Genomic DNA, 20961 nt, shown 5'->3' with positions numbered 1-20961 from the left:
AGGCATGCAAGGCAAGCGCTCTACCATTGAGCCACCTTCCCAGTCCTCACTTAACTTTTCTAAGCCTCCAAATCTGGAAACCAGCTTATTATTAACCTACCCATCGATACTGTTAACAGATTAGACAAAACTGTATCTAAAGGTGCTTACAGTTTAGGACATGCTGCTCTCCATGTACAGTGGAAATGGGAATGCTCCTATTATCTGCCTGCTGTGTTGTGTAACTAGCAGGCACAGAGGCCAGCAACCACTTGGGCCCTATTATAACCATTCTTGGTATATACCACACCTCCCCCTCCCTTTGAATCCCTTTGCCCTGGTATAAGAACAAAGAATTCTAAATAGACTTTATTTACTAAGAATCAATATATTTTCCTTTGAAATAAATACAAACCAGTTTGAAAGGTAGGGGAATCTAAGGGAAAGAGAAGGGAAATAGGGACAAGGCCCTGTCTTTTTAGTACCAAATGACTCTGGCGCGACCCGGAAACGCAGTTACAAATGAGAATAATTTAAATTCTCCAATAATTACAGTATATACAACAGCTTGGGAGGGGTCACCTAGTGTCCCTCTTCTGGGCTCGACAGACATCCGTCCCACTGCTAGGCTGGGAAGATGTCTGCTCACCTCACCACCTTCAGGGGCCTTAGGCCTCTAGGCAGTTATAGATTCTCCTAGCATGAGCAGGCAGAGGTGGTGGCAGGTCTGTTTTATGCAGTGTCCTAACCTTGGTCCACCACCCTGCTTTGCAATGCCATAGTCTCTGGAGCTCTTTTTGACCTGTGGGACCTCCCCTCTCCTTGCACTAAGTCACCACAGGCCCTTGGAGTGTTCTGTACAGTCCAGCTGCACTCAGGGCAGGAGGGACCTCCCCCAACCCAACTTCCCCTGAGACTGGCCCCAAGACCAGGAATGAGTCAGTGCAGAGGCTGGAGCCACTCCAGGGCAATGAGCAAGGGAAAGAGAGAGGTCCTAGGGCACTATTGGTTGTGTTCTGCTGGGCAAGGTCAGTCGCTATCGCTGGTCTCACTGCTCTGCTCACCCTGCACCTTGCTGCGGTGCTGCAGGGCCCTGTGGTAGGCGATCTGTACTGACTTGCGGATGTTGGACTTGCGGCCCTCCAGCATCTTCTCTTTGTCTAGGTCCTGGTTCACACCAAGAGGAACCAGCTTTGTCCTGGGCAACCACTGCCTATAGGACAAGGTGAAGATCAAATAAATTATCTCAGAGACAACAAGCAGTCATTCAGAAATACCTCCTGGGTCCCAATCACTGGTCACGATCTCTTGGAGATTTAAGAAACAGTCCTAGCTGGAAATAATGCACACCACTAATTTCAACTACTTGGGAGGCAGAGATCAGGAGAACTATGGTACAAAGTCCTAGGCAAAGTTAGCAGACCCCCCTCTTTCAACACATTAAGTGAGCAATGATGGTAAATACCTGTAATCCCAGTTACATGGGCCAGAAACCAGCCCTGGGCAACAAGTACAAGCAAGATGCTATCTAAAAAAAGAAAGAGCTGGGCAAGGGTGTCTCATATCTATAGTTCTAGCTACTTGTGAAGCTGCAATCTGAGAATTATGGTTCAGCACCAGCCTGGGCAGCCAAATCGGAGACTAATCTCCAAATAACCAGCAAATAGCTGGAAGAAGTGGAAGGGTGGCTCAAGTGGCACAGCACCAGCCACTAGTGGAAAAGCTAAGCAAGAGTGTAAAGCCTTGAGTTCAAGCCCCAGTACTGGCACACACAAGAAAACGGGAGGGGGCTGAAGTGGGACTCAAGTGGGCAAACTTAAGACCCTGAATTCTACAATAAAAAGACCCACATCCCATTCCTCAAGAGACTGCTGACAGCTGGGAGGGGGCTAGGTGAGCCTAATCAACAGTTGAGCTAGGATCACTATAGGCTATTTGTGTAAAAATATGGAGCTCTGACTTAAGCAGAAATAGGTGTCCTGTCCCATAGGCAGACAGACTTCACTATCATCTGTGGGCTATTAACAGACTACACATGCAAGTTTGACAGAGCAAGGATTTATAGCTTAATGTTTATACCTACTTTATCATTATCTTGGCACCATGGAAGAAGGGCCAAGAGCTTCCATGTGGGTTTGTCATTGTCACTGGTCCTTTGGTTTCTAACAATAACTTGTGCGTTAGTGCCCACTCAGCCTATTAAGACTAACACAACCCCTTTGCTCAAGATCTGTTCCACCTCCCTCCCCCACTGCTCTGTCACAGATTCGGTCGTCTGTCTGTTGCTAGAGTTTCTTTAGTCCGCCCCCATACCACTCTGGATTGCCTCTGTGGCTGTGAGTCATACCAGATGGCCTCCCCTTCCTTACCAGGTTCGCTTGTTATCGAAGAAGAGAACGAGGTAGAGATGCTCTCGGGCTTCCTGGGTCATCTGCTCTCCAAGTTTCAACACCTCCAATGGGGGCACAGGGATGGGAACCCCATGGTGGAACATACCTTCTCGGGGCATCTTTGGATCAATGATCTGAGGGTATAACACAAGCCCAGGTTGCGTCAGCTCATTTGCTCCACAAAGCATACCCTAGCCAGGAATTTGGAGACTGTGTAGTGGTCAGAAAACAGTCATCATACAACTACGGCTGTAATGCTGACCCATGGCTGCTTCCTGGGCTGAATGACTTCAGGGCCTACGGAGCCAAGAGGAAGTAAAGGAAGAGATGCAGAAACCGGGGAGCTCTCTGGGACACTCAAGCTGCATTTGTCTACCACGCCTCTGCTGAGGAACCCCATGTTCCACAGCTAAGCAGAGACAAGCTGGGGTTGGGGAGCAAGGGGCAGGACAAGGGAAGCGGAAGCTTACCAGTGCCGGGTATGATGGATACCCCCGGCATTTGGCCCACACGAGGTCCAGAGCGTCCAGTGGAGCGTCGTCATCCTCTGACAGCCAGCCGGCTCCCCGGCTCAGACTCTTCCTCACCACTTCACAGGAACGGGAGAGAGGGGGCGGGTCAGCCGCTAGAGGGCTGGCAAGGCCCTGACACTGGGTGCCCAGCATCCCTGGCTTTGAGTGAGAGTACTTACTGCTGTGGCCCACGCCGCGGCCAGTGCCCACGGAGTAGGCCTCATTCTCGGTGCCTGAGGTGTCTTCACTGCTATCCTCTGGGAATGTGCCCCGAGAGAAAGAGGGCTTACCCCGGCCTTGTTTTGACGGTGTTGTGCTGTGGACAAGATAGGGAAATTCAATTGGAAAAAAGCAAGAATGGAAATGACACGGTAGTATTGTTTCTCCTTTTTACACTCCAAACTCTAGGCTTCTGGAAAGCAGAAACTTCTGTAAAGAAGTTCAAACTCGGGCTGGGAAGGTGGCTCAGTGGTAGAGTGCTTGCCTTGCATGCATGAGGCCCTAGGTTCTATTCCTCACCACCACATAAGCAGAAAGAAAAAAGCCAGGGCTAGGAAGATGGCTCAGTAGTAGAGCGCTTGCCTTGCATGCATGAGGCCCTGGGTTCGATTGCTCAGCGCCACATAAGCAAAAAGAAAAAAGCCGGAAGTGGCGCTGTTGCTCAAGTGGTAGAGCGCTAGCCTTGAGCTGAAGAGCTGAGGGACAGTGTGCCCAGGCCCAGAGTTCAGGCCCCACAACCGGACCAAAAAAAAGAAAAAAGCCAGGAGTGGCGCTGTGGTTCAAGTGGTAGAGCGCTAGCCTTGAGCTGAAGAGCTGAGGGACAGCGCCCAGGCCCAGAGTTCAGGCCCACGACCAGACCCCCTCTCCCCCCGCAAAAAAAGGAGTTCAAACTCACACATGCTCAGGGACTAGGGTGGTGGTCGGGTTGATGGGAGGTGAAGCTTGCTTCAGTAATGAGGGGAAAGTACACTTGTCTAAAGGTGATACTGACCAGATTTCCCCCTTTCCTCCTCCTCTGCTTTTTGGCCATACTGGTATTTGAACTCAGGGCTTTGTACTTGCTAGTCAAGTGTGCTACTATATGCCTCCAGTCCTTTCATGGCACTGGCTATTTTTGAGATGGAGTCTGAACTACAGCCTTATTTTTTTTTTGGGTCCGGTCGTGGGGCCTGAACTCTGGGCCTGGGCATTGTCCCTCAGCGCTTGAGCTCAAGGCTAGCGCTCTACCACTTGAGCCACAGCGCCACTTCCGGCTTTTTTCTTTTTGCTTATGTGGTGCTGAGGAATTGAACCCAGGGCCTCATGCATGCAAGGCAAGGGATCTACCACTGAGCCACCTTCCCAGCCCCCAGCCTTATTTTCTTTGTGTGTGTGTGTGTGTGTATGCGCACACGCACATGCGCATGCGTGCGTATATGCACACGTGCCAGTCCCACCTAAGGACTGAACTCAGTACCTGGCACTGTTTCTGAGGTTTTTTTGTTCAAGGCTAGAATTTTACCACTTGGGCCACAGCTATGACCCTATTTTCTGCTTCCTGCTCTAGCTAGAATGATATGCATGTGCCACCATACCCAGATTCTATTGAAATGGGAGTTTGTGGACTTCTGTCAGAGTTGGACTGGAACCATGATTCTACTGATGTCAACCTTCCACTAGTTGTATATCACCATGCCCAGCTATTAGATTATTACATCAGGGGTGGGTGATGGGAGGGTTTCCTCACAAACTCTATCTCAACCTGGCCTTTCAAGTAGCTAGAATTGGGCTGGGAATGTAGCTTAGTAGTAGAGTATTTGCCTAGTATGTGTGAAGCCCAGGGTTTGATTCTTCAATACCACATACACAGAAAAAGCCGGAAGTAGTGCTGTGCCTCAAGTGGTAGAATGCTAACTTTGAGCAAAATAAGCTCAGGGTCAGTGCCCAGGCCCTGAGGTCAAGCCCCAGGACTGGCAAAAAAAAAAAAAAAAAAAACCCAAATAAATCCAACACACACACACACACACACACACACACACACACACTAGCTAGAATTATAGGCACTGGCATCTGACTTGGCTCAGATCCTCTCTTTTTAAAGAGAATAGAGACTAGAAATTTTATGTAGCCTATCAATAAAAAAAAAAACAAAAAACAATAAAATACTTTGCTGGCCAAGCCAACTACATCTGTAGGCCAAATCAATACCATTAGGCTGTTCCAAAGTACTAACTTAATCCAAGCTAGTTCTCTTTGCTGACCTAGCCCATTTATCTTGCAGAGACCTTGAGGTTTAAGCACCGTAGTCTAGACAGAGATGGCTGCCACCTCCCCTCCCCCACTTGAGCAGAGAAGCATGGAAAGGCCCATGGGCCCTGGAACACATGCCGGGAGCTAGCTCTGAGTTGGATGGAGGGCGCTGGTACCTGGTCCGGTCTGAGGCGGCACTGCTGCTGCTACTGCTGCTGGACTCGGAGTCGGAGCTGCTCCGGGGAAGGTTGCAGTCATTGCGGTACACCAAGAAACTCTTCTTCACAGGCTGGTTTCCAGTGCTGAAGCCATTGGCTGGTAAGTCTTAGATGGAGGAGGGGGAGGAGGAAAGGAATCAGTCAGGAAGATGTAAAGCAGAACAAAAGGGTGAGAGGGACTGGTCCTCCAACTGTGGCCGGGAGCACTAGCTCTGGGCAGTGTCTACCACCATGGCCACAGCCCTGCCCCACCCCTTGCTTCCCTTGGCAGCTACTGGCCTTGGAACACAAATGGCTTACACAGCAGGAGATCCCCAAGGAAGGCGAGAAGAGAAAAGGTGAAGTGATACAACAGAGGGGCCCTGGACAGAAATCTAGACGGGTCTCAGTGTCTCTGGGTCTGTTTTCCCAACTAAGAAATGAGGGGATGGAATGCAAAGAACTGCTGAGGGCCCTTCTAGCTGTTTCTTTTATGGGAAAAATGAAAGGGTGGCTGGAGGTATGCTGGGAAGAATGGCAGCTCTGCTCATTCTTGGGGGGGTGGGGCGCTGGGTGATGGTGGGGCTCACCCATCGGGGGGTCTTCTGTGGACTTATCACTGTCGCTGTCTGAGCTCGAACTGGGCCGGGGGCTCCTACCCCGCTTGCGCTGACGCAGGGAGCCCATGACGGGGAGCTGGGGGGGCCCCACAGGACTGCCTCCGTGGCTGGGGGTCATCTGGCTCTCCCGGTTTTTTGGGGGGCGGCCCGGCCTCTTGGGCGGTCCAGCTGTCTTCGGGTTCTTTTTGGAGAACAGAACTGAGGTTCTCCTGCCCACCTCATGTGCGGGGGTTGAGGACATGTTGGGACCCAGGCCTGGAGCAGAGAAGGAGAGAAGGAGAGTTGGTGAGGGCCCGATGTGAGAAGGGCAGATGTCAAGGGCAGGACTTGGGGATAGAGGACCATTACTCCAGCTAGATGGGGAGGTATCTGGGGGACGTGGAACTCAAGACAGTGACTCATACAAACAGCCAGAGGAGGCAGCTAAGAGGCCCCTGATGGGGGATGAGGGAGAAAGCACAGCTAGCTCACAGGAAGGACCTCTGCCCAGGGGTGGCAGAGCCCAAGTCTGATGTGTTCTGTGGTCTATCTCGCTATGGGGTTCAGACCTTTGCTTGTCTCCTGGCTGCTGCTCTCCTCCGCCGCACTGTCTGTCTGGCCATCTTTGTCGCAGACTGCTGGGTGGGGTGTCAGACTGCTTCTGCTGGAGGGGCCATGCCGCTCAGACCCGTCCCGGCCAGTTTCCCGCTGGTGGGCCAGCTTCCGCCGCAACGCTGTCATCTCTTTCTTGATCATTTTCGCGCGCCGAGAGCGGCCCACACTCTGCTTGCTGGCATTGACCTCGTCCAGTCGCTCTAGCAACAACTTCAGCTGGTCTTCTACTGGCAGGTGCTTCTGGTTCTCCAGCAGGATCAGCCGCTCTTCCTCTGCTATTGCAAGGGTTGAGGGGAAAAAGTCAGGCTCATGGCAGCCCACTCAGCCCCTTGAACCTGGGCAGGCAGCAAGAAACCCACTCTTCCTCCCTTAGCTTCTCGCCAGGAACAGGTCTCAGTAAAATAGCAGCACCAAGATGCAGGATGGCAGGAACTGCTATGCATTCAGTCTGGCTTCTTGGGGAGCTTCCCTGGGAGTAGTTTGCTACTGTCCAGACTAGCTGTTACCTGCCTATACTGCCTGCTCCCAGGGGGGACTTTTGGAAAGCTGTTCTTCCCTGACACTGGCCTCTGTGTGTGCGTGTATAACTCATCACCCACCATCTTCAGGGTGGCGTGGGGCATCATCTCCAGGCAGGCTGTGGGGGACGTGCATGCCCGTCTCAAAGTCAATGCCCATTTTTTCTGCCTGACGCCGGGCCTGACGGAGCACAGCGCCGCCCTGCTCACGGAGCCGCACCGCTGCCCTGTAGAAGATGGTGTCCTTGGCGTTATACTTGAGGCAGTTGCTGACGATGAGGTTGAAGTCCTCCTCAAAGTCATCAAAGTTCAGGTAGCGGTACGCCTCCAAGTTTTGCTTCATGGTGAAAAAGTCCATGGGCTTTTTGATGTGGTCAAGGTAGTCAGGTACCTAGGAGAGCAGGGTGGGCGTGTCTTAAGTGGAGATATGCCCTCGTTCCCCAAACCCTGCTCCTAACACCCCCCCTCCCCTCGAGATGCATCCAGCAACCTCCTCCCACCAGTTAAGAGGCAGGCATGAAGCACAGGGGAAAGGAAAGCCAGCTTCTAGTCATCACTTTGCCAGTCCCAAGCTGGGTGACCTCGGCAAGCTTCTAAACCTGTCTGGGCCTTGTTTTCCTCTCCTGAAGATTGATCATGAAAAATACAGCACATCGACCTCCTAGAGCAGCGGGAGGCTTCTGAATTAAATGGCCAGGGGACTCCTCTAGAAACAACACCACCTGCATTCCTGCTGCTCTGTATACTTAGCGTTAAAACGTACAAGAGGCACTGCCTCAGGCCTCTCATTTTATACCTTTCAGAGAGAAGAGTCTGCCAGTCAGGACCTAGGGCTTCAGAGCTGGTTCTTTAGGTGCTGAGCCTCTTAAGTCTCCGTTCTAGGGTTCAGCACCCCGAAAGTGTCTTCCTGCCCTGGGGTTATTCATTTGGCAGACTCAGCCCTGCCTCTGGGGAAGGAGTGCAGACTGCCTCCCATTCTGGGCCTTGGGGTGGGACAGGGACAAGACAGAGTCCAGGTGATACATGTGGCTCCAGTTCATCCTGCCCCAGAGCCACCAGCCCCTCTCTTCAAGGGCCCCGCCTAGTCCCTGGCCCAGACCTGCAGCAGGGGTCCAACTGGGAGAGGAACAGAAAGAAGATGGAGTGAGGGGAAGGGATTCTTACTTCGTCCAATTCGGTTACCTCAGACAGAGGGACCGGCTCGCTGAAGATGTTGCCCGTGTCCTTCTCTTGGAGCTGCTCCAAGGTTTTGCGAAGGAGGATGAGGAAAGGCGTCAACTGCATCTCCATGGCAATCTGCTGGACCTTGATCTGACACATAAAAGAAGACTTGATCAGCCAGAGCCAGGCCCAGCCAGGCCAGTCTCTTGGCAAAGAGGTCTGAAGAGATGATCCCTGTTGGCTTAGAAACTTGCCTTCATTTTCCATCCCCAAGGCTGGGGGTGTTCCCTCAGGTCTGTCTACCCTCTGCAGGAAGATGTCCCCCAGCTCCTGGCCTTCCCTTCGGCTCCTAGCATGTGCCAACTGGGTCACCTGCCAGGGTTCTGTGCACACCCTCCTGCCACATACTGCTTCCTGGAGGCCTGACAGCACTGGGCACAAGGCCACGTAGGACACATGCTCCGCTGTGAAACCAGGGCCGGCCCAGGAGCACTCACCGTCTCCCTCTTGAGTTTCTCCCGCTTTCGGATCAGTTCTACCAGCAGCCGAGCTCGCTCTAGGTCATGCCGGAGCCGCTGCCAGGACTTGAGCTGTTCCTTAAGGGCCCAGTTCTTATCCTCAGAATCTCTCTGCAGAAGCAAAAGGGGGATCAGGAAATGAAGAGAAAGCCAGAGAGGAGGCCAGAAGAGAGGAACATCATCCTGGGAACTTGGGTCAAGAGCAGATCAAGTTAAAGGAGAGCACAGAATTTATTGATAGCTCCTCAAGCTGTCTGTCTCCAGGATGTGGCAATGAGTAAATGCTCATTGTGTTTGCTAAACGAGTGAATGAACACATAGGAACAATGCCTTTCCGTTCAGCTGATCAGTGTATTAAGATTTCATTCTGAGCCCCATTCGAGGACTAGTTTAAAGGAAGAAATATCATAAGCCCTCTGACAAGTGCAAGGCTCAGCCCTCATCATTTTGGCACTAGTTTCCATAGTCCACAGGGAATTGGGACACGGTACCCCAACTTGGTCACAGTTCCTCTGAGACTGTAGGTGTGTCTGCAGGCGCCTCAACAGCGGGACCCCGTTCCGTGACTGGCGCTTCAGTGTCCAGTAGCTGTGCAGCCTCTGCATGAACTGGCTCTTCCGCTGGATGGTCAGGCGGTTGGTGATTTTACTGAGTCTGGGAGATAGGGACAAGGAGAAGAACCTTTTGAGTCTTGAGTCTCTAAAAAAGGATCTGTGACCAATGACAGCAGCTCCTTAAAGGGGACAAACAGGGACTATGTCTCCTGTAACAAGGCTGGGGGAGAGGGCCTTGAAGCAGAGTGGTGCCACCAAGCTTTCAACACTAAGTCAGATCTCTACTTGTACGCCAGTGGCCACTGCAGCCTAGGGTACTATTTGACCCTGGGATCCCCCCACTCAGCTTGAGCCTTTGAAGGTGTCATGGTAAAGTATGTGTACTTTACTTCTTGGCTAAGATCAAATGAGCTATATTACAGCTGCAGCAGAAACTTAGAAAGAATCAGCCAAATAGCACAAGAAAGTGAACAATGATGGACCACAGCCCAGATGAACAGCAGGTTACATTCCACTTTTTGGGGGTGGCGATGGTGGTACTGAGGATTGAACCCAGGGCCTTGTACAGGCTAGGCACGACTCTTCCACTGAGCTACACTTCAGCCTTGTCTTCCCCACTTTTCACTTCTCTTCCATAGTCAGACCTGTTTTTTCCCTCCCATTGTGGCTGTTCCATCCTTTCTTCCTAACTTAAACCACCCTGTCAAAATGAACAGTTCAAAACATCTGTTAGGTTTGCCAAGTAAAAGTTAAGTTCTGGCTCCTAGGGAAAAGCTGGGTGACTTACTTAACATAACCTCTTTTGAATTTAACTTTACTTCTATGCAGCTTCTGACAGGAAAAATACAACCCCGTCTTGCCCCTCCACTCAAGGGCCTGGCAGTTCCTCTCTAGAGAGCTGCTTCATCCCTTACCTGCCCATCCAACTGCCCAGCCCACATACCTGTGCGGTGGGATGCAAGGCACTGACACCACAGGTGCGGCTGCCCGCTTCTCTGCCAATATCTTCCTTGCTTTCTTCATCTTGATCCGGGACTTGGCCTTGGCCTTCTTGACCTTCTCTGAGCTCCAGCCTTTACCCTCATCTTCCTCTTCCTCCTCATCCTCGTCACCTTCACTGTGGGACAGGGCAGGCAGGCGGCGGGCAGAGCCTGGGGGGGTGTGGATGTCGCAGTAGGCGGTCTTGCGGACGCTGAAGGAGGTGCCATTGGCGCCCGTCTCCCGGACAGGCTCCATTTTCATGTAGAGGCCGGCCTGCTGGGCACATGTCACGTGGAAGGCTGTGTAGCAGTTGGCCTTGTGGCACTGGATGCAGGCCCCGGAGCCCCGCTGTTTGCAAATGTAGCAGGTGAGCTTCCAGCGGGCTGGGGGGATGTGTTCGATGCTGTCAATAGGCTCTAGGAAGACCGTGTTGGCAAAGCAGACCTCGGGGATCCACAGGGCACACACCACATGGGCCCAGCGCCCGTCATCGGTCTGCTTGAAGGCACCGCCCTTGTTGGGGCACAGAGCACAGTCCACTGCTCGAGAGGGTGACTGCAGGCATCGGCGGCACAGCCACTGGCCCTCGGGAATGTAGGGGACGCCGTAGCACTCCTGGTGCACGGCCAGGTTGCACATGTCACAGAAGAGGATGACATTGCTGTTCTGGCACTCGCCGTCGTTGCAGATGCAGCACACGGCGTCTTCATCCACTAGTGCATTGGGGTCACCTTTATTGTGACTCTCGAAGTAGGACTCCTTCTCCAGTCGGTCCATTAGGTACTCAAAGATCTCCTGGGGGATGGGACTCACGCCCTCAGTCTTCCGCCGCTCATTCATGATATCTAACCAGATGTAGTCCTCCTCGTCCATGTCGTATTCCACTTCCTCATCCAGCTCCTCGGCAGACTTCTCGATGTACCTGCGTGCGCACCAGCGACTCAGCATCACACGGCCGGCACTTCTCTCCCGCCCTCAGCTCTACCCCAGCCTCTATAGATACCAGGGTCTTTCCTGGTTTGTAGAAAAGGGGCCTGAGGCTGGGGGAAATTAATGCATCTGCCCACCTGACTGGTGAGAAAGCAGCAGAGCTGCGTGCGAACCTGGGCCTGCCTCTCCGAAGCGCCTGTCCCCAAAGCTGCCACGACACCACCTCCCCTGGGTTCCAGAGGCGTAGACAGGCTCGCGAAGAGCGGGCGTTTGGGGCAGCTAAGGGCTATGTGATAGTCTGGTCATGGAGAGGAGTCAGGGGAAGAAAGGTACTTGGCTATCTATCACTGTCAAATTACACATAAACCATTTCAGCAAAGGCTGACGCCCTTGACTCTTGCTGCCAGGGGCTTTCTTCATCCAGAACAGTACCAGCTCAGGGTTCCCGCCATCTTCAGGCACTATGTTGGTTTTCTGAATAGCCTGGACGGATAGCAATCATAATAGCTAAGAATCACTGAGCACTTACTATAAGCTAGGCATTGAACTAAGCCTCAACACACTCAATGCTCTTTCTTACTGTCTTTATTAAGGAAACTGTAGCTTTGAGAAACGAAACCTTCCAATAAGACAGGTCACCCAGATAGTGACCGGCAGTGGCGGCATCCAATCTCCAGCACCACACTGTTCGTCGCCACCCTACAGCACCCGTGAAGCCCCAGGCCTGGAGCAGAGAGCTGCTGCAGGCAGCTGGGACACAACACGGCAGCCACAAGCTAGCCATGCTCCTGGAGTCTGGACTCATATCGTAACTGCAACGGAAGAACAGGAATTCAACTTCTAACCTGGATGTAAATCCTGACTCTGCCACTTTGTGATCTCTAAAACAGCACTGCTACCCTCCGAACCTGTTTGACTGATAGAATGAGGATAATGTCACCTACTTAGAAAGATGCTGCCAGGATTAAATGGCATCACAAAAATGAACAGCCTCAAACAAGTGGCACAGAGCTGGCACCAGCAAAATGTAGTTCCTGTCCCTACCCTCCACTTGCTAGAAGGGAAATGGGCTGAGCCAGCCAGGTGCACAAGGCTCTGGGCCAGGGGATGGGATGGTGGCTCAGTGGTAGATCGCTTGCCTTGCATGCATGAGGCCCTGGGTTCGATTCCTCAGCACCACATAAGCAAAAAGAAAAAAGCTGGAAGTGGTGCTGTGGCTCAAGTGGTAGAGCGCTAGCCTTGAGCTGAAGAGCTGAGGGACAGCGCCCAGGCCCAGAGTTCAGGCCCCATGACTGGACCCCCCAAAAAAAACAAACAAAAAAACCAAGGTTCTGGGCCATATAGGATGGACAACAAGTATGTGAGCTGAGGTTCTCTGGGCCTTGTTTTCTTCAATGGCACAGTGTTAGTGCTCATGTCAACTAATTTCACACTGCTGTTGTGAGCATGAAATGACTTAATATAGGTGAAGTGCTTAGTGTAGAACAATATTGAATAAGTATTAATCTTTTTTTTTTTGCCAGTCCTGGGCTTGAATTTAGGGCCCTAGGCACTATCTCTAAGCTGCTTTTGCTGAAGGCTTGCACTCAAGCACTTGAGCCACAGCACCACTTCTGGCTTTTTCTGTTTATGTGGTACTGAGGAATCGGACCTGGGGCTTTGTGCATGCTAGCAAGCACTCTACCGCTAAGCCACATTCCCAGCCCTCAACATTAACCTTATTATCATCTTTCAAATAGACTTGACCTGCCTTGTCTTGCAGTATGGCTGTGTGTGTGTCTAACTCCTCTACTACAGGGCAGGGGCCAGGATTGAGTCTGCATCACCACACAGAAAGAAGTGCTCAGTAGCGCTCAGTTGGAAGGCATGTGGGTGGCAGGGAAGAGACAGAATGAACGCATCTGCAGGAAGCGGCTTCCTCGCTGGCCCTTCACCTCTTCCCCAGGGTGAGTGCAGCCTGCACTCTGAGCAAACGTATGACTCAGCGCTGGTGTGAACTACTTGGAGCCTCCCAGGACTTGCACCACTCTTAAGTACCACGCCTCACCCTTTCCTCTGCCACGACACACGTGACATTGGGTGTCATTATGTATGTAACATACACCCCAGGCTCCCAGAATACAGGCTGTGGCACAGATTAGGTAGGCTGAATGTCATGTACAATTCCTGACACTGCAGCTGACGTGTCACCTCCCCCTCCCCGCTAAGGAAGCATATTAGAATGCACACAACAAAAAGTGATCTCAAGTTTATAAAGCACTTCCAAAACTTGGGGAATTTTGCTAACTGGGGTAATTCCATACAACACCGCCCTCCCCACCCCCCCACTAACTGCAACTCACAATAGCTAAGACCTGCTCCCCTGAGAACAGAGCTTCTCCCCAGGAGGAAAGAATGAATCTGAGTGGAGGGAGGAAAAAAAAAAAAAAAAACAGAGAGATAAACTGGGAGTACTAAAGTCACTAAGAGGGACCAGATGCCCAAAAAAGGATCCATGTTTGGGAGTGGGAGAATGGGCATGGTGCTAATTAGACAGGGCTAAACTGGTCTAAACTGACACAAGAAGAGAGGAAGAGGGAGATGAAGACTCAAGTGAGGAAGAAAGCAAGAGGAAACACACTTACCACTGAGTCCCTACACATCTGCCTTTAAGGAACTGAGATTTCATAACTTCATGTAGACTGCACTTTGGTAAAAACAACTTCATAAACAGGGTGCTGGCGGCTCCCACTTGCAATCCTAGCAACTCAGGAGGCTGAGACTTATCTCTAACCACCAAAGAGCTAAAGTGGAACTGCAGCTCAAGTGGTAGTGTGCTAGCCAGGACCCAGTACCTTCAAGCCTCAGGACTGGTGCAAAAAACACAAACTAATATCCTGATTTTTACATGTGAGCCTTTATGACAAATCCTTTTCAAACATCAGACCTTCTGGTCAAGTGACAAAAAAACACTCAACAAACTCATCAGAACCTTCTCTTTTCCTTGGAGGCCAAGACTCTAAGAAAGACGTTTCAATAAATTGTGTAACTTAGGCTTGGAATGTGGCTTAGTGGTAGAGTGCTTGCCTAGCAGGCATTGAAGCCCTGGATTCAATTCCTCAGTACTACATAAACAGAGAAAGCCATAAGTGGCACTGTGCAAAAGAAGCTCAGGGATAGTGCCCAGGCCTTGAGTGCAAGCCCCAGGACTGGCAAGCCAAAACCAAAACCAAAAACTGTGTAACTTGTGGACAGGGACAAGAGGCTACTGGGGGAAAGTGAAGGAAGGGGTGACATTATCCAAAAAAAGAAATGTACTCATTACCTGGCTTATGAAATGGTAACCCTTTTAGTACAACACCTTACTAAGAACAATACTTAAAAGAAAAAAAGGGTTTCACATTTACTTTCTTGCTATCCTTCAGCTATGATTTTTTTTTTTGTCAGTGGTGGGGCAAGAACTCTGGGCCTGGGCGCTGTCCCTCAGCTCTTCAGCTGTAGACTAGCACTCTATCATTTGAGCCTCAGCCCCACTTCCAGCTTTTTCTGCTTATGTGGTGCTGAGGAATCGAACCCAACGCCTCATGCATGCAAGGCAAGCGCTCTACCACTGAGCCACCTTCCCAGCCCCCATCAGCTATGATTTCTGAATGTAGTTTTACCACCACACTACTGTTCCTGCCACTTAGTTTACCTTATGCTAAAGCAATTTAGCCTTATAATGTCTCTTTTTAAATAGAGGAGTTACTGTGATCAAGTAAATGTTTAAGAAGAAATGAGATACAAAGTAAAAACTAAAGGAAATCAAGGGCCACTGGAGAAGCAATGGAACTACTGCTTACACATACTAAAAGACAGATGACAATCATAGAACAAATAGGGAGAAAATGGCCTTTGCAGACTTACAAGCTGCTTTTAGGACACAGTGAAATGAATGACTATTACATTCTACTGGCTCTGCAGATGGGATCTCTAGTCGGCTATGATTCCCAAGGTCACACAGTGAGAAAGGAGATTTTTCTTTCCAGCTCTAGAAAAACCAGAGGGGACTGGGTCTGAGTTCCTATGGGCCTGTGACTTTTGACAGGTCTGGACACTTTCTTCCTTTTTTTTTTTTTGGGTCCGGTCATGGGGCCTGAACTCTGGGCCTGGGCACACTGTCCCTCAGCCCTTCAGCTCAAGGCTAGCGCTCTACCACTTGAGCCACAGCGCCACTTCCGGCTTTTTTCTTTTTGCTTATGTGGTGCTGAGGAATCGAACCCAGGGTCTCATGCATGCAAGGCAAGCACTCTACCACTGAGCCACCTTCCCAGCCCCTATATATATATATGTATATATATATATATATAGGGTCCAGTCGTGGGGCCTGAACTCTGGGCCTGGGTGCTGTCCTTCAGCTCTTCAGCTTAAGACTAGCACTCTACCACCTGAGCCACAGCGCCACTTCTGTTTTTTTTTTCTTTTTGCTTATGTGGTGCTGAGGAATCGAACCCAGGGCCTCATGCATGCAAGGCAAGTGCTCTACCACTGAGCCACTTCCCAGCCCCTGTCTGGACCACGGCTTCCTTATCTTTGCAAAGAGAATACCTGCCTAAAAGGTGTGAGAATAAAGTAAGGTAATGACTGGAAAGCAGTGAATGCAGGACCTGACACGTGGCTGTGCAGGCTAAATGCCATCCTCCACAGAGGGCCAGTTCTTCTCACTGTCCTGGCAAGACAGTGCTATCCTTTATCCCTGCCACTCTCCTATCTACTTGGCTCTCTGGCTCCGGAGGCCTGCATGACCAGTTCTCCGGTCGTGGGAGGTGGGGGCGGCCTTACCGGTAATAGGAAGTGGGCCGGGGCGGGGCGTCAGGGGTGTCCTGCTCCAGCTCTCGGTACACCACCTCTGGCAGCTTAGGAGCAGTGCTGGCTGGAGCATTGTGGTGGTGATGGTGGTTGGAGTCCTTCCGTTTCTCCTTGTTCTTATGCTTGCCAGACTTGGGCGTAGCTGCAGGTGTCTCTGTGTTCTCCTTGTTGCTGCCATTCTCAGGGGCCTCCTCAGGAGCTTCCTCGTCCTCTGATACCACATCCAGGTTGTCAAAGATGCTGATGCGGTGTACTCGGCCATGCAGGTCTACCTCCACCATGCGCTGGGCCTGCGCATAGCTCATCACCTCACGGCCAGGTGACTGAGATACCTCCGAGGGGCTGGGTGACTGCTTGTTAGCTGGGCGTGACTGGCGACCCTTCTTCTTGTGCTTGCGGAGGGGCGTCTGCTGCGGGGGTGGCGGGTTGTCATGGTCGTAGTGGTACAGGTGGTACTCAATACCACTGTAACTCTTGTATACTTTGCGGCAGGTCTCCACAGGGCACTCGTACGGAGGCTTAGTTGCCCGCAAATTGTGGCAGAAAGTCTTCACATCAAAGTCCACCCCCATGCTGTCACATCTGGAAGACACAGATCAGTCAGCGCAGGCCTGAGAAAGAGTCCCCAGACTTTTACACCACAGACGCCACTCTCGCATCTTCCTTCCTTCTCCACAAGGGTCACCAACCTCTGGTCCACTTACTTTTTGTCTGTGTGTCCCTCGTGGGCTTGAACTCGGGGCCTGGGCACTGTCCCTGAGCTTTTGTGTTCAAGGCTAGTGCTCTACTACTTGAGCCCCAGCTCTCCTTCTGAACCATACCTTTAACCATCTCCAGTGCTCTACCAAGGCCTTGGTCTGGGCCCTCTTGACCTCTTGGTCATTCTGCCTACATCTAGTTTCTTTAGCTCAATCTCACATAATGTGAGCTGAGATATTTCTACAAAGTAGCAATGTTTACTCCCATCTTCAGACTGAAAGCCTCCTGACCATCCAGTTTCTTTAGGATAAAGTCTAAATTCTCCTGGACAACACTTGTTCACTTTCTCGCCCTTGTCTTCCTTTCTAGATTATTCTCACTATTGCAGTACTTTCTATCTCCACAACGCAACTTGCCATCCCCTCAGTCATAACCTCTCAGTGTGGGAGGCGGTCTGCAGGAGGAAGGCCTCTAGTCTCTCTGAAGGGTGGGCTGCCATTCATTCTTCAAAAGACTTCTGTCATGACTCCTCTGTCACTCCTCCAGCACAGCATTTACCACACTGGAAGTTCTTTGTCTCCTCCCACTAGACGGAGGGCTGGGCAGTAGATACCAGAGCTGTCTGTCCATTTCTATCTCCCCAGTACTTAGCAATGGATTCAACACCTGGTTTCCAACAAATGAATGAAAATCTGTTGAATGAGTAACTGAATGAGGGAATCACCAGATTCTAGGGTTGAGAAGAATGGGGTGAAGGCTCTCCTCAGCTCCTGTAGAAGCTTTAACCAGTAGTCAATGATTTAGTCCTGGACTCCAGCAATCACTGTATAACAGAATCAGTTTCTGAGATCTTTCTGGGGCGCTCTGGAGGCAGAGATGTAGACCCAAAGAAAAACTGAGATCACTTAGCTGAGGACTACAAAATACATTAGCGTTCCTCATTCACCTACTCCTGCAATATTAATGGAAGACCTACCAAGTGCCAGGTCCTAAGGGTACAAACAAGAACATGACCATCTAGGCAGCATCAGCTCCAGGCTGGTTCCTTTCCCAACGCGCCTGGGTAAGAAAAGGTAGCAGATGGCCTCAAACCCCAGGACGCCTAGCTGGTCAGAGACTGGCCCAATTTCTCTTGGCCTAGTTGAGTTCAACTAGGAACTTGGCACCACCCCAGGGAGAGAGCCACCGGAGCTCCCGAGAAAACGTTGAGCCCTCTTTGGCCTCTCTCCTCGCGGGCTCCAGCCGGCAAGTGGGCTCCTCCAGCCCCGAGGTCAACATCCCCCGACTGCTACAACCCTAGCGCTACACCTTCAACCGACCGCCTACCGGGAGCTGCGTCTTTAAACACAAACCCGCTACAGAGACGCAAACAAGCTCTCCTCCTGCCAAGGAGGGTCCCAGGTGAACGCTGCGACTCTGGCTCTGGCTGCCCCGGTTCCCCAAGTGGCGTCGGGGCCCCGAGGGCGCCCACTGGGACTCGGCGGCAGAGGCACACGGGTGAGACGACAACGCGGATCGGAAAGCCCACGGGGAGAGTCCGGGGCTCAGCCTCCCCAACTCCAGAGCACAGGGTGCGGGGAGGAAGCGGGAGGAAGTAGGGGCGGGGTGGGGCGGGGGGCCAGGCCCGACCCGAGCTGCCCCGCAGCCCCGACGCCCGGAGGCGGCGCCGCTTCCCCTTTGTCACAAAGTTGGAAAGTTGGAGGCGGTTCCGCTGCTGCCCCCGGCCCCGAAGGGCCCGCGGCCGGCGGGGCCGCGGCTGCGGGCGGCCGCCCCGTCAGCTCCCGCGGGGAGGCAGGCCCCGGGGAGCGGGCCCGAGCGCTCCGCGACGGCAGCCGACCCTTCCCGGCCCTCCCGCGGCCCCCACTCACCGGCCACCTCCAGGCGGGGTTCATCGCCGGGGCGCCCGCCGGGGCTCCGACCCCGATCGGGGAGGTCGGCGGGAAAAGACCGGGCGGGAACAGGGGGGGAGTCCCCCCACTCCGGAGACGGCGGCGCTCGCCGCCGCGGCCCCGGCCGCCCCACGCTCGGGCCCCGCTGCCCGGAATTCCCGCGCGGACCCCGGCCGCTCCCGGTCCCGCCGGCGCCCCAGTGTCTAAGCCGGCCGGCCGCCGCCCGGCCGGGGCGCCCCGAGGTTGCCGGGTCTGGGGCCCGGCGCCGCCGGAACAATGGGGGCTCCGGAGGCGGCGCGGGGACGGCGGCGGGGACCGTCGCGGTGAAGGCAGCGGCGGCGGCGGAGGCGGCGGCGGCGGCGACGGCGTCGGCTCAGGTAAACGCGGCGCGGCGGCGCGGCCCGGAAGCACTTTCGCCACGCATCCCCGCCCGCCCGCGGAGCCCCGAGCGGCCCTCCTCCGCACTTGCGACGGCCCAGGCTCCCCACAGAACTCGCCCAGCACCTCCACCGCACCGTCGAGCTTCGGGCGTCCGAAGAGACAGGATCTGGGGGATCCCGCGTCCTCCGGCCGTTTGTGGCGAATCTGCGGGCACAGAGTGTGAGCGCGGGGCTGGGCGTGCAGAGCCCGCCCTTCTCCCCTCCCCCTCCGCCTCTTCCCTCCTACTTCCTCCCCCTGCCGGCGCCCAGGCTGCGGTGGGGACCCGGCCTTGGTCTCCGAGGAAGGCGGCGAGGTGGGGCGGGGCCGGGGGCGGAGCCCGGAACTGGAGCCCGAGGGGCGGGACTGTGGGCGGGCCCTGAGACGAAGGGGCGGGGCCACGCCTCAGCCCGGGCCCAGTCAGGACTCTGTGGGCGGGCGAATACAGGGACCAACCGTGGAAGTAACCGGGAAGAGAGGACCACGAGAGAGCAAGGGTGGAGCTTTAGAAGGCTGTGGAAAGGCGGAGCTGGACTGGGGATAAAGACACTGCTGGGAAAAAGCAGCGTGAGGCTGGAGGCGCAGGTGCAGGGGAGTGGAAGGGGAGGCAGGGTGTGTGGAAGGGGGAAGGTGTGGGTCTGAAGACCAGGGGAGGAGCTGCGGCTGCTGGTGGGCCTTGTGGAAGGGTTTGGGTAGCAGAGGTGAGATTCAGGACCTAGGAACCTGTGGGTTGGGAGAGTGCAGCATGGTTGGTGGAAAGTGATGTCAAACAGGCAGATGTACCCTAAACTACATTTACCGGCTCTGTTACTGTAGGCAAGTTGCTGAATTCTTCCCTTCCTTTATTTTAAAGTACAGATCCTTTAATCTGCACATTGAGACTTTCTCTTTGGTTCATCTAAACCCCAGCCACAAAAAAGAAAAAAAAAATGAAACCTTAACTAATACCAAAAAGCAATGGCAAACTACGGTTCTAATCTCCATTGCAAAGTATGGTGTACATTCTTACTCAATTGTGTTTTATTTATTGGCCATTCCTGGGGCTTGAACTCAGGGCCTGGGCACTGTCCCTGAGCTTCTTTGTGCTCAAGGCTAGCTCTCTACCACTTGAGCCACAGCACCACTTCTATTTTTTTTTTTTTTTTTGCTTATGTGTTACTGAGGAATTGAACCCAGGGCTTCATGCATGCTACACAAGCACTCTACCACTAAGCCACATTCCCAGCCTAAATAATTTTATATCTTATTGTTATTATAAAGGTGATATGAGGGGGTTGCCCTTTTTTTTTTTTTGCTGGTCCTAGGGCTTGAACTTAGGGCCTAGGCACTGTTCCTGGAGCCTCTTTGTGCCCAAGACTAGCACCACTTGAGCCACAGCAACACTTCTGGATTTTTCTGAGTAACTTGCTGGAGAAAAGAGTCTCATGGAATTTCCTGCCCTGGCTAGTTTTGAATCTCAGTCCTCAGATCTCAGTCTCCTGAGTAGCTCTGATTACAGGCATGAGATAGCAACTCCTAACTTACGGTTTCTTAAGTTAGGTAATGAGTACTTTTTTTTTTTTTTTTTTTTTGTGGGTGGTGGGGCCTAAACTCTGGGCCTGGGCACTGTCCCTGAACACTCTTCAGCTCTAGGCGGGCGCTCTACCGCTTGAGATACAGCGCCACTTCCGGTTTTCTGGTAGTTAATTGGAGATAAGAGTCTCATGGACTTTCTTGCCCTGCAGTCCTCAGATCTCAGCCTCCTGAGTAGCTAGGATTATAGGCGTGAGCCATCAGTGCCCATCAGTCCCTGAACTTTTTTGCTCAAAGGTAGTAGTCTACCACTTTGAGCCACAGCACAGCACCACTTCTGGTTTTCTGGTGGTTCATTGTACATGAGAGCCTCACAGATTTTCTGCTGGGGCTGGCTTTGAACATGATCCCCAGATCTCAGCCTCTTGAGTAGC

General features: G+C 52.7%; 1 protein-coding gene across 7 annotated transcripts; it reads right to left on the bottom strand.

The window, feature by feature from the left end:
• Nucleotides 1–338: 338 nt before the first annotated feature.
• Brpf1 (bromodomain and PHD finger containing 1) lies at nt 339–18801 on the bottom strand. 7 transcript variants are annotated; one of them, XM_042679849.1, is made up of 14 exons: nt 18578–18801; nt 15984–16592; nt 10216–11175; nt 9210–9372; nt 8698–8829; nt 8204–8350; nt 7121–7430; nt 6476–6796; nt 5898–6182; nt 5287–5434; nt 3061–3197; nt 2840–2958; nt 2349–2503; nt 339–1192 (listed from the first exon to the last, which is right to left on the bottom strand). In XM_042679849.1, the coding sequence occupies exons 2-14, from the start codon at nt 16580–16582 to the stop codon at nt 1009–1011; spliced, it is 3660 nt and encodes a 1219-aa protein (XP_042535783.1). In that variant the 5' UTR covers nt 16583–16592; nt 18578–18801; the 3' UTR covers nt 339–1008. The 7 variants fall into 7 exon arrangements, with proteins under 7 accessions (XP_042535783.1, XP_042535784.1, XP_042535786.1 ...); XM_042679850.1 differs by having other exon boundaries at nt 6476–6793; nt 18578–18686; XM_042679852.1 differs by having other exon boundaries at nt 6476–6793; nt 8222–8350; nt 18578–18686.
• Between the last annotated feature and the right edge of the window lie 2160 nt (nt 18802–20961).

The sequence above is a fragment of the Dipodomys spectabilis genome, unplaced genomic scaffold, assembly GCF_019054845.1.
Source record: "Dipodomys spectabilis isolate Male_0828 unplaced genomic scaffold, ASM1905484v1 ptg000054l, whole genome shotgun sequence".
Lineage (NCBI taxonomy): Eukaryota > Metazoa > Chordata > Mammalia > Rodentia > Heteromyidae > Dipodomys > Dipodomys spectabilis.
Note: the sequence above shows the minus strand (reverse complement) of the source record. Positions and strands in the feature narration are given on the sequence as shown.

Coding starts and splice junctions, on each gene's coding strand:
- Brpf1 (XM_042679848.1), bottom strand. CDS start 16,582: ATGGGGGTGGACTTTGATGTGAAGACTTTCTGCCACAATTTGCGGGCA. Junction 8,351..8,697: donor AGAAACTCAAGAGGGAGACG/GTGAGTGCTCCT, acceptor TTTATGTGTCAG/ATCAAGGTCCAGCAGATTGC. Junction 6,183..6,475: donor CAGCCAGGAGACAAGCAAAG/GTCTGAACCCCA, acceptor TCTCTGCTCCAG/GCCTGGGTCCCAACATGTCC.